Source organism: Pan troglodytes, chromosome 12, assembly GCF_028858775.2.
Source record: "Pan troglodytes isolate AG18354 chromosome 12, NHGRI_mPanTro3-v2.0_pri, whole genome shotgun sequence".
NCBI classification, from domain to species: domain Eukaryota; kingdom Metazoa; phylum Chordata; class Mammalia; order Primates; family Hominidae; genus Pan; species Pan troglodytes.
Window position 1 is genome coordinate 83135976 of NC_072410.2, and position 15729 is coordinate 83151704.

A 15729-nucleotide genomic window follows, 5' to 3' on the forward strand; every position below is an offset into this window, starting at 1 on the left:
TAACCATTACTCCTGTGTTTGTGGTGATGCTGGTGGAAAAAAACTGACTGCACAGTCACTTGTATTAAAGTATAGCACATACAGTTATGTATAGTGCATAATACTTCATACTAAATGACTGTTACTGGTTTATGTACTTACTACACTTTTTATCCTTATTTTGGAGTGTATCCCTTCTACTTATATATAAAAAACAAACAGACAAACAAACAAACAAGTTAACTGTAAAACTGCCTCGGGCAGGTCCTTCAGGAGGTATCCAGAAGAAGGCATTGTTATCATAGGAGGTGACAGCTCCATGCTTGTTACTGCCCCTGAAGACCTTCCAAGGGGACAAGATGTGGAGGTGGAAGACAGCGATATTGATGATCCTGACACTATGTAGGCCTAGGCTAATGTGTGTGTTTGTGTCTTAGTTTTTAACAAAGAATTTAACAAGTTAAAAAAAAATAAAAATCTATAGAAAAAAGCTTCTAGAATAAGGATATAAGAAAGAAAGTACTTTTGCGCAGCTATACCCAAGTACTTTGGGTTTGTGTTTGTTTTAAGCTGAGTGTTATTACAAAAGTTAAACCATTTTTTAAAAAGTTGATAAAGTAAAAAGTTAACAGTAAGCTAAGTTTAATTTATTATTAAAGAAGAAATTTTTGTATAAATTTAGTGTCACCTAAGTGTACAGTCTATAAAGTCTGCAGTAGTGTACAGTAATATCTTAGGTCTTCACACTCACTCACTACTCCCTCACCGACTCACCCAGAGCAACTTCCAGTCCTGCAAGCTCCATTCATGGTAAGTGCCCTATATAGGTACCATTTTTTATCCTTAATGTTATATTTTTACTGTACCTTTTCTATGTTTAGATACTGAAATAGTTACCATTGGGTTACAATTGGCTACTGTATTCAGTAGAGTAACATGTTGTACAGGTTCATAGCCTAGCAACAATAGGCTATACCATATAGCCTAGGTGTGTGGTAGGCTTTACCAACTACATTTGATAGGTACATTCTATGATGTTTGCACAAGGGTGAAATCACCTAACAATGCGTTTCTCAGAATATATCCCAGTTTTTAAGCAACACATGACTTTATACTTTGATGATGAAATGTTTCATCCAACAGCCTAGAGCTACCATAGAACCTCTGTCTCTAGCTGTGGATTTGTGCTTTTTGGCTGTTATGTAATCCCAGGATTACTCTGGGAATTTTGACTGAAACTTTGTAGTTATTTAATCTCCTTTTTTCAAATGTATATTTAGTTGCAGAAGTAATATATATTAATTGCAAACTTTCTAGTACTACAGAAATGTAGGAAGCCAAAGTGCTGGTCCTGGCCGGGTCTGGTGGCTCACGCCCGTAATCCCAGCACTTTGGGAGGCCGAGGCGGGCAGATCACCTGAGGTCAGGAGTTAGAGACCAGCCTGGCCAACATGGTGAATGCCCGTCTCTACTAAAAGTACAAAAATTAGCCAAGCGTGGTAGCGGTTGGCTGCAATCCCAGCTACTCGGAAGGCTGAGGCATGAGAATCACTTGAACCTGGGAGGCAGAGGTTGCAGTGAGCCAAGATCATGCCACTGCACTCCATCCTGGGCCAAGAGCGAGACTCTGTCTCAAAAACAAAACAAAACAAAACAAAAAACAAAGTGCTGGTCCTTCTTTTACCTGGTCCAACTCCACTTTCCAAAGGTAACACTGTAACCCTGGTTCACACACATGGTTTTTTAAAACACAGAAATGAGATTTTATATATACACACACACATATACATATATATGCCATTTGATGTTTTCCCTTAGCAATCTGTGATGGGCATTTTTATCCATATAAAGCTGCCTGGCTGTTTTTCACAGCTACATAATACTCCATTGCAAAAATGTATCATAATTCATCAGTTCCCCACCTTTTTGACACTAGGTACCAGTTTTGTGGAAGACAATTTTTACACAGGACAGGTGGCGGGGGTTCAGGATGATTCAAACACATTACATTTATTGTGCACTTTATTTCTATCATTATTTCATACTCACCATAACGTAGAATCAGTGGGAGCCCTGAGCTTGTTTTCCTGCAACTAGACGGTACCATCTGGAGGTGATGGGAGACAGTGACAGATCATTAGGCATTATTAGATTCTCATAAGGAGCGTGCAACCTAGATCCCTTGCGTGTGCAGTTCACAATAGGGTTCACGCTCCTATGAGAATCTAATGCCTGCCGCTGATCTGAGCTCAGGCGGTAATGCTGGCCTGCTGCAGGTCACTTCCTACTCTATGGACAGTTCCTAACAGGCCACGGACCAGTACTGGTCCATGGCCTGGGGGTTGGGGACCCCTGTCATAATTTATGACCCCCTCTGATTTATGTTGTTTCCAATTTGTCTTTATTTATTTGTTTATTTATTTATTTGAGGCAGGGTCTCACTTTGTCACCCAGGCTGGAGTGCAGTGGCTTGATCATGGCTCACTGCAGCCTCAACCACCTGGGCTCAGGTGATCCTCCCACCTCAGCCTCCCCAGTAGCTGGAACCACAGGTGTGCACCACCATGTCTGGCTAATTTCTGTATTTTTTGTGGAGATGGGGTTTTGCCATGTTGCCCAGGCTGGTCTAAAACTGGGCTCAACTGACCCACCTGCCTCAGCCTCCCAAAGTGCTGGAATTACAGACGTGAGCCACCACACCCAGCCAATTTGTCATTCTTCTATATCATGCTGTAATTAACTTCTTTGTATGTGTGTATTTGTGGACACTTGAGTATTTCTGTGGAACTGATTTTAGAAGTCAAAGAGTAAACACCTGCGAGAGAGCTCAGAGAACCCAGACTTTGGTGTTTTCACTTTAAGTAACTGTTCTGATTTTCATCATTCTTTTGTCACCAACTATGCCTCTATGCAGACAATCGCACACAAATCCAAGACAGATACAGTATAGATCGTGCAGTTAGGAATGGCACTAGAATAGAACCCATTGTGTGGGTTGGGGAGGGGTTATCTGGCATGCTCTGCAGGGTGACTCAGCCCTCACATCCATTGCCTCTAACCCTGCCAAACTCTGCATTCCTGCTGACAAGCCACATCTGTGTGTACAATGAAACTTTTGACCCCACCAGCCTAGGGTTGCTTTAAAGATACCAGCGAGGTCATGTCACAGTTAGTGTGCATTCATAAATGACTTTGTAATGAATAAAAACAAGAGAAGCTCAAACTTCCACTCTGCAAATATGTCAGACTCGGTCTCCATTTGGAACCAGGGAACATCAATCTCTCACCAGCCAGGCAAGGTTCTGCCCAGCGGGCTGCTCACCACTCTAGCATCTCTCAGCTCCCACAGTCCCAGCCCATGCATCTGAATTCCACCTCCTGGGAAAATGCTGGAACAAATCCCAACTTTCAGAGTTGTCTTTAGCTTCGAGAAAATATTTTCAGGGATCTGGTTGTATTTACTGAACATTCATGGACCAATTCCTAATGTGTCTAATTTTTTAGACCAACTGTAATTCACCTGTTACATTTGGACTTTTGGCTGTGCTATAGTTTTTGTAAATTGAAATATTTCTTATGCTCAAAGATCTCCCTGGTGTTCAAAAGCAAAATTGGTTTCCTATAAAAACTTGTCATCACTGTCATTAATTAACAGAAAGCAGAATGCCTCTGTGTGTTTACCTTCACAAAGTGTATCCATGCAATGCATTTCTTTCCCAGAGGCATCGTTTATTCCTATATACCAGAAATTAAGAGTGCATTAAAAAAATGCATGTCTTTCACCAGCAGGGAAGTTTTGAGAAGGAGACTACTGTATTTCATGAAAGGACACCAGACACAGGGGTGTGAAAATTAAATAGAGCCTCTCTCTATGAGAAAGTAAATTATGTTATATTGTTCACTTTATCTGAGACTACTTTTCTGTGGTTTGATCCAATTTGCCAAAGAATGTATGGGCTGATCATTCAACCAGTTATTAGCTATTCATTGGCCAGCTTTGTGGTTGTTTGACTTGGTACTAATTCAAGGTAGAACATGTGTATGTTTGTGTGTGTGTGTGTGTGTGTGAGAGAGAGATTTTATCACTAGTTGTAAATTCAAGGATTCATAGAAAGAGTTTAAAGTTAGAATTCTTTTAAAATGTGATATAAATATATATATGTGTGTGTATATATATATATTCCATTGTGTGTGTATACATACATAAAGGAATATTATTCAACCATAAAAAGAAGTAAATTTGCAACAACATGAATGAACCTGGGAAACATTATGCTAAGTGAAATAAGCCAGATGCAGAAAGACAAATACTGCATGCGCCCACCTGCGTGTGGAATCTAAAATAAAACTCACAGAACCAGAGAGTAAAATCGTGGTTGCCAAGGGCACAGGGGTGAGGGAAGGAGGAGGAAATAGGGAGATGTTTGTCAAAGGGTATAAAGTTTCAGTTAGGTAAGATGAATGGGTCCTGGGGATCTAATGTACATCATGATGTCTGTGTTTAATACTGTAGTGAACACTTTAAATTTGCTAAAATGGTAGATCTTAAGTGTTCTTACCACAAATAAAAAGAAAAAGAGAATGGCAACTATGTGAGTGATAGACATGCTAGCAGTTTCATTGTGGTAATCGTTTCACAACGTATGCATACATCAAAACATCAAGTTGCACACCTTGAATATGTACAATTCTGACTTGTCAATTACAGCTCAATAAAGCTGAAAAAAAGAATTCTTTTAAAGACTGGTGCTGGAAAGTGAGACTAAAACAAATGTTCTCTGTGTGGTTTATGTTTCAGTCAACATGATTTGAGTCATGAAATATCTAAACTCATGAGCCATTTTGTAATATTAGTTACAGTTCTATATGCATTAGATGATTTTAAGTCATAGTGACTTCTGGATATGCCCTTAAAGTCTGCAACCACATTTTATATTATTTTTGCCTCTGTGACCTTTATAACAAGGTTAGGGATGTAAGTAATGTTGATAAGTACTAGACATTTGATAAACACTTGCTGACTTTAATTAGAGATGATTTCTTCCCCCCACTATTTATGTTCTATGATAGAAAACATAAAATATTTTAACTTAAAAATTCTCAGAATCTTTCAGGCTCATCACTCAGGAGAAGCAGGAGGCACAGTGGGGCTGCAGTGGAAGGAAATAGCCTTGTTGGCAGTCCTCTTTTCTTTCCGCCTTCTGTTGAGAGCAGGCCAGAGCCAAACAGAGCAATGCCATGTGTCCTGGGAGCATTGAGTAACATCAATTCTATTAAACTGAAAATGGGACAGAGCCCAGACTCTGGCAGGCAGGCGGTCTGCTAGGGCCTTGGCAGCAAAGGGCAGATAGGCATGGGCACGGTGAACCAGACTATAAGCCAGGCCAGTTGCAAACTTTAACGTCCTGCATCCAGTCTGACAGGTGCCACTCACTGTCCTGTAAAAGGGTAAAAAGACCTTCAAGATTCACTCCCTGCCACCTGCCCCCTGCTCCATCCCTGCCTGCACTCTGTGTTCACCAACCATTCATTTCAGCCCCAGTTTCAACCTAGTACCTCTGTCTACCTGTGCTTTTGGACAGCAAACCCATCATTTCACCTCTAGGCTCATGGTGTTTCTTCTCCTTCTTTGTTTTGTAATACTTAACTGCTTTTTTTTTAATTTTTGAGACCGAGTCTCACTCCGTTGCCCAGGGTGGAGTGCAGGGGCACAAACTCAGCTCATTGCAACCTCCGCCTCCCGGGTTCAAGCAATTGTCCTGCCTCAGCCTCCCAAGTAGCTGGGACTACAGGTGCGCACCACCACGCCCAGCTAATTTTTGTATTTTTAGTAGAGACAGGGTTTCACCATGTGGGCCAGGCTGGTCTCAAACTCCTGGCCTCAAGTGATCTGCCTGTCTCGGCTTCCCAAGGTGCTGGGATTATAAGCGTGAGCCACTGCACCCAGCCCTTAACTGCTTTTCTAGAATCATGAGCACCGTGGCCCTCTTGCCTGTCTTCAGGACTCACTTCTGTAACTGGCTCCATAGGCAGCCCAAGCATTCAGCCCAACATTCCCAGCTTATAGTTTGCCCTTGATTCTGGAAACAGAAGGAGTCAGACTCAGTCTTACAGCATACTCCTCAAAGGACATAGTGAAGTCAGGCCTAATTGAGAATAGATACATGAAGCTTCTTCCCAAAAGAAGGACCACAGTGGCAAGGGATTCTTATGGCAGACTCAATTTTAGTGCCAGGAAGGAGGTTACTGGGTAGCACTGGGCAATAAAGGCCTGACACTGAGGAAGTGCTCAGGGACCTTGTCGCTGGACACCCAGGCTGGGAGCGTGAACAAATTCCAGAGGTAAGGTGACTATATAATACTTCCTGCCAGGATGGATTTTGTAACTGAGGAGGATATGTGGTTGGGATCATTTTAAGGTACAAGAAGTAAGTAACGTGGATGCCTCTTGGAGGACTCAGAGACTTACAAAATGACTATTTCTAGTATACTAGAGTAAGACAGACAGAAAAAGATCTTTTATTTCCCTTTTGGAACTCACAGGAGGTTCCAGGTTGGATGACAACTTTTTCAGTAGAGCAGGTAGTTCAAAGAAAATACTCAGGCTGTGGAGAACCCCTGCTGGTTTTGAGGTAACACTTGAATTCACGAACCAAAATCAAAAGGTGTCCTCCCAAAAGTGTGTGTCAGTAATTTAATTCTCCACACTGTGTAATCTGATTTGCCACTGTAAGTCAATGCAACAATCACAGCGGCAAATACTTAAATATGTGCTGCAAACCTGGATAATTGCCCAGGAGCAAAATGCATCCAAGAATACAATATACTGACATTTAATAAAAGTTTGAATTATATTTGCAACCTGCTGGGATTTAATTTTCTTGAGTTCAATATTTAATAAAACAATAGAAAATGATTACAAGTATCTTGTGCCATTCAGAAACTACTGATTATGAGCCTGGTTCTGGGTTACGTTGCAAGAGATCAAATCCCAATTTACTAGTTGTCTGACCAACAAATTACTCAGTCTACCTGTCCCTCAGGTTTCTCACCAGTTAAACAGGGATTATAGTAGAATCTACTTAACATGACTGTTGTGAGGATTCATGAATTATTGCACAGGAAGACCTTAAACCACTGCCTGGCACATAGTGAGTACTCAGTATAATTTAGCTATGTTTATCATTTTTTAAAGTGGAACCAGCCTGCCCCCTCTTCTTGCTTTGTTTGCTTGCTTGTTTCAAGTAACTGTACAAAAATCTACGTTTTTCAAGTTTGTTTCCAATTTTCTTTCAAATAAACTCTTTTTAAGCAGAGGAGAATTCTACCAATTGCAGACTTCAGCAAGTAGAATTTGAAATTGTGTGGACTTAGAATATAAGCAAGGGTCTTTCGGAACCAAACACCATCACAGAGAAAGCTGGCTTTAAGGTAAACTTTAAAATTGGCACAGACTTCTGGGTTCCAGATCTGACAGAATTTCCACAAAGCACAAGGTGAGAGACCTGATAAACAACGTGATGCAACAGTATTGCTATGTCTACTTCTGCCCTCTCCACTGTATGTCTCATAATAGCAAGAAAAATGTCACATTTGCTTTTTTATCCTGGGAGGCTAATTGAATGTCAAGAACCTAGAAGGCATTCAAGGATGCTGGTTGCTTGTTTAAATGAATGAAATTGGAAATGAACCATATACTTGCCATGGATCTAATAGTGCCTCCTTTCTTTATGTATCTAGCACTAGATCAGAGCAGAGCATTTGTGAAAATCATGCTAGCTGAAGACATGTTTTGCTTAATTTTTTTGCAAAATTCTGTTGAAGGCTTTATTTTTATTCCTGGATCTTTAATTATTTAAGTAGAATATGATATAAAATGGAGAAGAATGTATAATAATAATCATAGCTTTCATTTACTGAAAGTTTAAATGTACCAAGCACTGTGCTAAGCACAATACATTTAATCTTTATAGCAAGTCTGGGCTACAGCTATTACTATCATACCAGTTTTACGATGATGAAAATGGAGAACATAAAGATTGAGGGAGATTTCCCAAGATCACACAGCAAACAAGCAGCTAACACAGACACGGAACCCAGTTTTATCGATACCGAAAGGCCACTACACTGCTTTTAACCATCACAGTGCATTAAACTCTCTAATATCACAAAATAGCAGAGACTGGCCGGGTGCGGTGGCTCACAACTATAATCTCGGCACTTTACGAAGCCAAAGTAGGTGGATCACTTGGAGTTAAAACCAGCCTGGGCAACATGGTGAAACCCTGTCTCTACAAAAAACACAAAAATTAGTTGGGCACGGTGGCTCACGCCTGTAATCCCAGCACTTTGGGAGGCCAAGGTGGATGGATCACAAGGTCAGGAGATCAAGACCATCCTGGCCAACATGGTGAAACCCCGTCTCTCCTAAAAATACAAAAATTAGCTGAGTGTGGTGGTGCATGCCTGTAATCCCAGCACTTTGGGAGGCCAAGGTGGGTGGATCACAAGGTCAGGAGATCGAGACCATCCTGGCCAACATGGTGAAACCCCGTCTCTCCTAAAAATACAAAAATTAGCTGAGTGTGGTGGTGCATGCCTGTAATCCCAGTTACTCCGGAGGCTGAGGCAGGAGAATCACTTGAACTAGGGAGTCGGAGGTTGCAGTGAGCCAAGATCACGCCAGTGCACTCCAACCTGGTGACAGAGCGAGACTCTGTCTCAAAAAAAAAAAAAAAAAAATTAGCCGACATGGTAGCCCATACCTGTCATCCCAGCTACTTGGGAGGCTGAGGTGGAAGGATGGCTTGAGCCTGGGAGTTCAAGGTTGCAGTGATCTATGATAATGCCATTGTACTCCAGCCTGAGTGACAGAGTGAGACCCTGTCTCAAAAATAAATAAATAAATAAAAATAATAGAGACTAAGAGCATCTTGCAGATGATACAGGTAAGGAAACTGGGGCTCAGAGGTGTGAAGTACCTTGCCCAATACTACTCCTAACAATCCAAAACGCTTTCCTCTGTATCTATTCACTTCCTCTTTAACAAAAACAGCACTATTCTAACTTCGGTAAACCTCAGTCAGCCTCATAACTGAATGCTAAAAAGATTTTCTTTCCAGAAATTACTTACTCTTGTTTCATAAGCTCGATCAATTCTTTTGTAATCCAAAAATATGCACCATGAATTAAATTCCATGGGTTACTTGTCTAAGCATTCTTTTTTTTTTTTTTTTTTTTTTAACTTTCCTTGCCTTCAAAATTGCCACTCAGGGCATACTGCCTAAAACAGACTCCTTTCCAGGGACTGCGACTAATGGAGAAAAAGGAGGAAAGCAGACAAAATCCCAATCTATTTTTACAATCAGGTCTACCATTCACCAGATGATTGCCAAGTAATGTGACAACAGTTACTTAATATGGTTCAGCATCTTAACTAAGGTGCCCATTGTGTCCAATCCATTTGTTAAAGATACCCATACTACACTGGCCATGTGATAACTGTGTTATTGTTCTTCACCAAGCCAGCATTTAAATAAAACCCATACATGCAAAATGCAAATCTGATTACAGCAACAATAATAATCTCTTTAGTTCACAAGGAGGCTGCTACTCCAACAAGTGTGTGGAACTGTTTCCCTCCAGCAGTGTTAGAGGTTGGAAAACAGCCCCACAACTTACTCTTGTTAGAACCAAGGGTGCCTTCTCAAAGGAGGGGAGGAAGAAGATCCTGTTTCTGGAAAAGGAGAAACAGAGGGATCTATCCAGTCCTTTTGGAATCACCAGTAGAGCCCGCTGCAGAATCATCTTATTAAAAGTGCCTTTCACCTAGCTTGTGTGGCAAAATGTAGATTGATTTTCAAATCTAGGGGATGGGTGGATGGGGTCCATGATTCTACTCTGTTTTTGTGAATTTGAAATCTTACACAATGAATTGTGTTTTTGCTATTATTCTTTTAAAAGTAATCCTTTCCTTGGGAAGATGCTTCCTTGAGCCTTGTCTTAGAAACGATACTCATCCAGGAAGTAGAGGGCACTGGTCTTGAACTCAGAAGCCCATGACTTCTAGCACTTCAGTAACCCTTCTGGCTACACATTCTTGAGGATTCAGCCTTCTCTGATTCCCAGTCCCTTTTATATTCTCCTCCTCATTTTCTCCCATCACACTCTGGCTAGCCCTTGTCATACTATGTTTTCTTTCTCTTCTTCCCCATCCCCCTAATATGAGAATTCCTTAAGAGAAGGGATCACAACCTATCCGACGTTGAATCCCCAGCACTTAGTACAATGTCTGCATGTAACCAGTAGTCAGTAAATACTTGCTTAGTCAAGGAATAAAGCAACTGACATTGGTTAAGTATACATGTGTTAGTAGTACCCATCTACTAGAGTTGTTGTAAAAATTAAAAGATTCCCTTAGTATAGTGACTTTGAGATCACTTAGCACAGCAAGCACTCATTTAATGATAGCTGCTCTAGTAATTATCATTGTTACTATTATCATTATTATTACCCACCTATCATATGCTGTTTAATTGTCACCTGAAAAACAATGTTCATGGGGTTCTCAGTCACAATGTTATTAAGTGGCAGAATTCGAACCTAAGACCATCTGTCTCCAAAGTGCAGGCTCTTTGCTCTGTTTCATTTCTTTTTTTTTTTTTTTTTTGAGACGGAGTCTCCCTCTGTTGCCCAGGCTGGAGTGCAGTGGCGCAATCTCGGTTCACTGCAAGCTCCACGTCCTGGGTTCACGCCATTCTCCTGAGTAGCTGGGACTACAGGCGCCTGCCACCACACCCGGCTAATTTTTTGTATTTTTAGTAGAGATGGGGTTTCACCATGTTAGCCAAGATGGTCTCAATCTCTTGACCTCATAATCCACCCGCCTCGGACTCCCAAAGTGCTGGGGGATTACAGGCGTGAGCCACCACGCCCGGCCTTCGCTCTGTTTCATTTCTAACAGCACTGCCAGCCCTAACATATATTAGTCTGTAGGAGGGCCTGAAAAGAGCTGAAAGCTCTCAGGGTTACCAGTTGCGTATTGTTATCCTCACCAATAGGCTGTCAGAGTCTAGATGCAGGACACCTGGCACCTTCTGTGGCAGAAAGAAGCCATCAAGCTGTTCCAAGCTGCTTGAACTCAATTTAATTCCTGAATGGACAGACGGAAACAAATAGCAGTCATTGTAGCTCCTGTGATGGAAATCAATGTAGATTTATCTGGAATCTGCAGTTTTCTCTCCAAATATGCATTAGTGTTAGTATACTGTACATATACTTTTTCTTCAGTGTTAGTTTAATCATGACTGTATTAAATCATGTGGGTGCTGCCAGTCCAACAGCACAGGTTTGGATCAAATGTTAAGAGAATACTGGATTGAAACAATTTCCTTTTCTGTCATTTGCACTTGAAATTTCCTTTTCCCAAAGAGCTGTGGATGGCAGCTGTCTCAGAAGTCAGTGTGTGAAGTAGGCTGGCTGGGCAAGAGGAGCAGTAAGAGATAATCAGGTTATTAGCTCTACCTGTTCCACTTACTTGCCGATCTCGGGCAAGTCATTGCATCTCTTTACTCTTCTGTTTGCCCAGCCATAAATAAGAGAAATAAAGCACAGACCTAGTAAGGGTTGGAGTTATATTTGCAAAGTCCCTAAGTACCAATTTAAAAGATAATAAAAAGGAGTTCGTTCTATATGCAAATAGGTATATTATGTTGTTCTCCATGTCAAGAAAGCGTGGATTTTCTAAGCATCATCTTCATATGCCTTCCCAGCCCACCATTGAATAACCAGCATTAGTAGGCCACAGCCAGTCACTTTCAGGCCAAATGCAGTCTTGGAGTCCATTGGATTCAAGAAATCAGATATGTCCTCCTTGCAATGCATTTTCCTCTGTGAACTCAGCCAGGGATTCAGGATTGGACTTTCAGGACTCACCCACAGACACTACTTTTCTAAATGTATCACCAAGATAAAAATTTTAGTTACATCAAACAGTCTACACTAATACTACATTTTTTACTTTCTGGGGACCTTTGAGTGAAATTTGAAGTTACCTCCCTGGCAAAGCAATGGAATGCCATAAAACAACAAAATGAATCATTAGTGTGGCAATAAAGGGTTAAAGGTAGGAGTGCATCAGATCCTAAAAGGTTTGCCAGCATCTTCCATGTGCAGTGGCTTCAGCTCCTTCTCAGTGGTTGGGGCTTCCTTTAAAGAACTGCAACATGAACAATCTTAGAGAGACCAAGGATTTCCCTCTTCAACAGCAAGCCTTCCTGGGGGATAATAGTCACCCATCCCATATACTTTACACGTGAAATAATAAATAGGTAAATAGTGGGAAAAACAAGAGGCAGTGGAATCAAAAAGGACTGGAATGTGGTATTTTTTACTAAGTGTTCAGAAAGCAAAAGAAATTTCAGGAACCAGCTTTTAAGAGCTTACTAACTCTGTTAGAAAGTCTAGAAATTGTGATTAAAATGGAGTGCTGAGATAACTTCCAATGGAGTCTGCAAGCCCTTGAAACATGAACAAAAGGAGACAATAGACCAGGACGCGCAGAGTAGACACGCACTCAACCCTAGGAGTTAGGGAACCACTGCCAACTCTCAGCCACAGAAGAATGTGTCTCACCCTTGTGTAATGAGCAAAGGCTAAACACAATTTGTTGTGCAGTGAATTGACTAGTTGAGTGAACACTGAATCAACTCTACTGGGCACACTGAGTTATCTTCAGATAACCCATTCATGTTTTTCAAGCTTTTATTCAGGAACCCTAACCAGGTATTGTTTATACCAATAAAAACTTGATATGACAGGTCCTAATTATCATCTGACGCCCATGCTACATCACAGATGGTGGACAGACCAGCCTGCCTTGGAAAGGCCTATACATTTCCTGTTACAAAGAGGAAACGTGTAATGACCACATCCAGCCTTCATGCTGCCCTACTGTGTTGGTCTCTAACACTCCTACTGTGACTCTTTACCTAGGCTGCCCGTCTCCAGTCATCTTCATTACCTGTTCCCCACCCTTTCCCTACAAATAGCAAACACTCCATTCCCTCAGTTTGCAGTAACTTGGTTAATGTAGTTTATACTACATTATAAATGTTTGACAACCTTAATCTTTCCAGAAGAATTTGCATTTTAAAATATAAGACCTATTAACCTCAACTGATCTTCAATTTAAAGATTTTCATAATGTATAGGTGATTTTTAAAAGTATTTGAGCGTCTTGGTTTAGGGGTTCAAGTTGTTAAAAAGCATACCAAGCTACTTCAAGCAAAAGAGGAATCTGAATTTCATTCTTCTGTCTCCTCTCCCTGTACACCATTGACTGCTTCTTCAACTACATGGCAGAGAAAGGGTGTCCACACTTTTGAGATTCCATGTCAAAGTTTAAGAGATAGACTGGCTGTCTCTAAATACCATTTCCAATTTGCAGAGAAAGAAACTGACTGATACAGCTTGAATCCCTTCAAGGCCAGGGATGTGGGGATGATATAGATTCAATATGAATATTAAGGCCCTACCTATGGGGAGAGAGTTTGGTTGGTGGGTCTCTCACAGACTGAACAGCCATCCTAAAAGCTATACCTTACTAGAGGCCTTGCCTCAGACTCTAAATTGCATTTTCCACACTTCCTGATGATAGATTCATCAGACCCTTGCCTAGAGAGTCTGAATCAGTGAGTGTGGGATGGGGCCTGAGAATGTCTACTTTTAGTCCGTGCATCTGGCAACTTTTACGATGAGGGAAGCTTGGGAAACCCTGTTGAATCAAACCACAGAGGCCACTGACTGCTGCAGATAAGGACATTTCTGACTAATGCAGCCAAGCCCTCCATCCTGCATTCCTCAAAATGTCTTGGCCTGTGATTCTCAATGAGCCTCCTCTCCGTAGCCTGATATCTTAGGAGTCTTCTATCCTGAATCATTTCAAGGTCTTGGGAAGTAATTGTGAGGAGACTCAATATTACCCATCCATCAACTTTAGTAGGAGACGTATCGGCTGTAAAGCAGGGATTAAAAAGAAAAAGTCAACTTTTCATAAAGATTTCCCTCCCCTTCCTTAGAGATCAGGATTCAACTGCCTTGAAAGTAGATGAATTCAGTATCTCTCACATTCTTCCTTCACCTCAATCCCACCATTTCAACCCTCCTGGGTATTTCCATCTCAGACATTTTATCACGTGGCTTGGAAGATCAATTCATCTCTCCAAGAGCATTTCCTAAAGGGTTGATAGGACAATAGCATGTAATAAACTAAAGGCTTACTTTTACATATTACCTTATGACTCAATAATGTCATCCTAACGAAAACAATGTGATGCTGGTTTATTTTTAGGTGAAGATAATCAAATAAAAGAAGACACAAGGTGCAGTTAGGGCAAGAATCAAGCAGACAACTAATCACAGCTGTTGAAATCATTTGTTTCCCTTGTATAAAGTACAGTTGAGTTTTAAAAATAAGTGTGTCACAAAATAAGAAACACAAAAGGCCAATGAACATATGAAAAATTGTTCCACCTCAGTAAGAACACAAATTAAAAGAAAACTGAGCTCAGTTTTTGGCTATCAAACTGGCAAAGATAAGAGAATAATCCCCAGTGCTGGTGAGGGTGGGGAAAGGCAGGCACTTTACCACATGGCTCGTGGGAATATGAACGGGTGCAGTTTTTCCAGAAGAAAAGTGGGGTACATATTTCTAAAGTCTTAAAACTGTTCATAGTTCTTAACCTAGCAATTTTGCTTTTAATAATTTACCATACTTATAAGTGAGAACATGCGATACTTGGTTTTCTGTTTCTGCACTAGTTTGCTAAGGGTAATAGACTCCAACTTCATCCATGTTCCCGCAAAAGACACGATCCTGTTCTTTTTTATGAGAGCTAGATGATGAGAACTCACGAACACAAAGAAGGGAAAACAGACACTGGGGCCTGCTTGAGGGTGAAGGGTGTGAGGAGGGAGAAGAGCAGAAAAAATAACTATTGGGTACTAGGCTTAATAGCTGGATGATGAAATAATCTGTACAAGAAACTCCTGTGACACAAGTTTACTATATAACAAACCTGCACCTGTACCCCCAAACCTAAAATAAAAGTTCCAAAAATAATAATTTGCCCTAAAAAATAATTAAGGCTAGGCACAAATATTTATGATGGCTGTTCATAACAACATTGATTATATTGGCAAATACCTGGATGAAAGAATATCCAGCAATAGCAATTGGTTGAGCAAACTGAGGCAAGTACATACGATGGATACTACACTGTCACGAAAAATGATGAGATATAATTATCTTGACAAAAAAGTATGTTGGCAAAATATTAAGCTAAAGATAGCTATAAAATATGTGATCTATCTTTTATATTTAAACATTATGGTTTAAATATAAAATATTTGGCCATGCCTGCCTAACCCATGATCCATTATTTGGAATTACTTTCCACCCACAATCTCTACCAAAAGAGGCAGTTTCTTGGCTCTGTTTTAATAACAAGTTGACTTTGGCTGATTGATATGAGGAACCAATTAATATTCTGGCATTCTCTTTCTGGAGAATTGGAAATAAGAGACACAAACAGCAGGCTCACATGCTTGTTGAGATGTGAACTTAAAGGATACTGTCAAATCAGGGGTGGCGTGGCCCTTTTCATCCACAAGCAAGCAGAGGAGTAAGCGGAGAGAGCCTTGTCTGTAGAGAGGAGAGGAAGAGAACAAAGAAACAGAGAATGGTGCTAC

General features: G+C 40.8%; 1 protein-coding gene across 19 annotated transcripts in view; it reads right to left on the bottom strand.

The window, feature by feature from the left end:
- Positions 1-15729, bottom strand: part of LOC129135347 (uncharacterized) — a 227666-nt gene that overhangs the window by 20161 nt on the left and 191776 nt on the right. For 6 of the 19 annotated variants that reach the window (XM_063789966.1, XM_063789949.1, XM_063789948.1 and 3 more), the window contains one exon: positions 11034-11131. The exons of 8 other annotated variants lie outside the window; for them this stretch is intronic. Coding sequence is in view for 3 of the 11 variants with exons in the window: in XM_063789971.1 (XP_063646041.1) it covers positions 2029-2086; positions 11034-11131 (156 nt within the window). In the remaining 8 variants the exon portion in view is untranslated. Of the gene's footprint in view, positions 1-2028; positions 2087-11033; positions 11132-15574; positions 15683-15729 lie in introns of those variants that run through there. 5 more of the 19 variants (XM_063789971.1, XM_054678372.2, XM_063789970.1 and 2 more) reach the window with 3 other exon arrangements.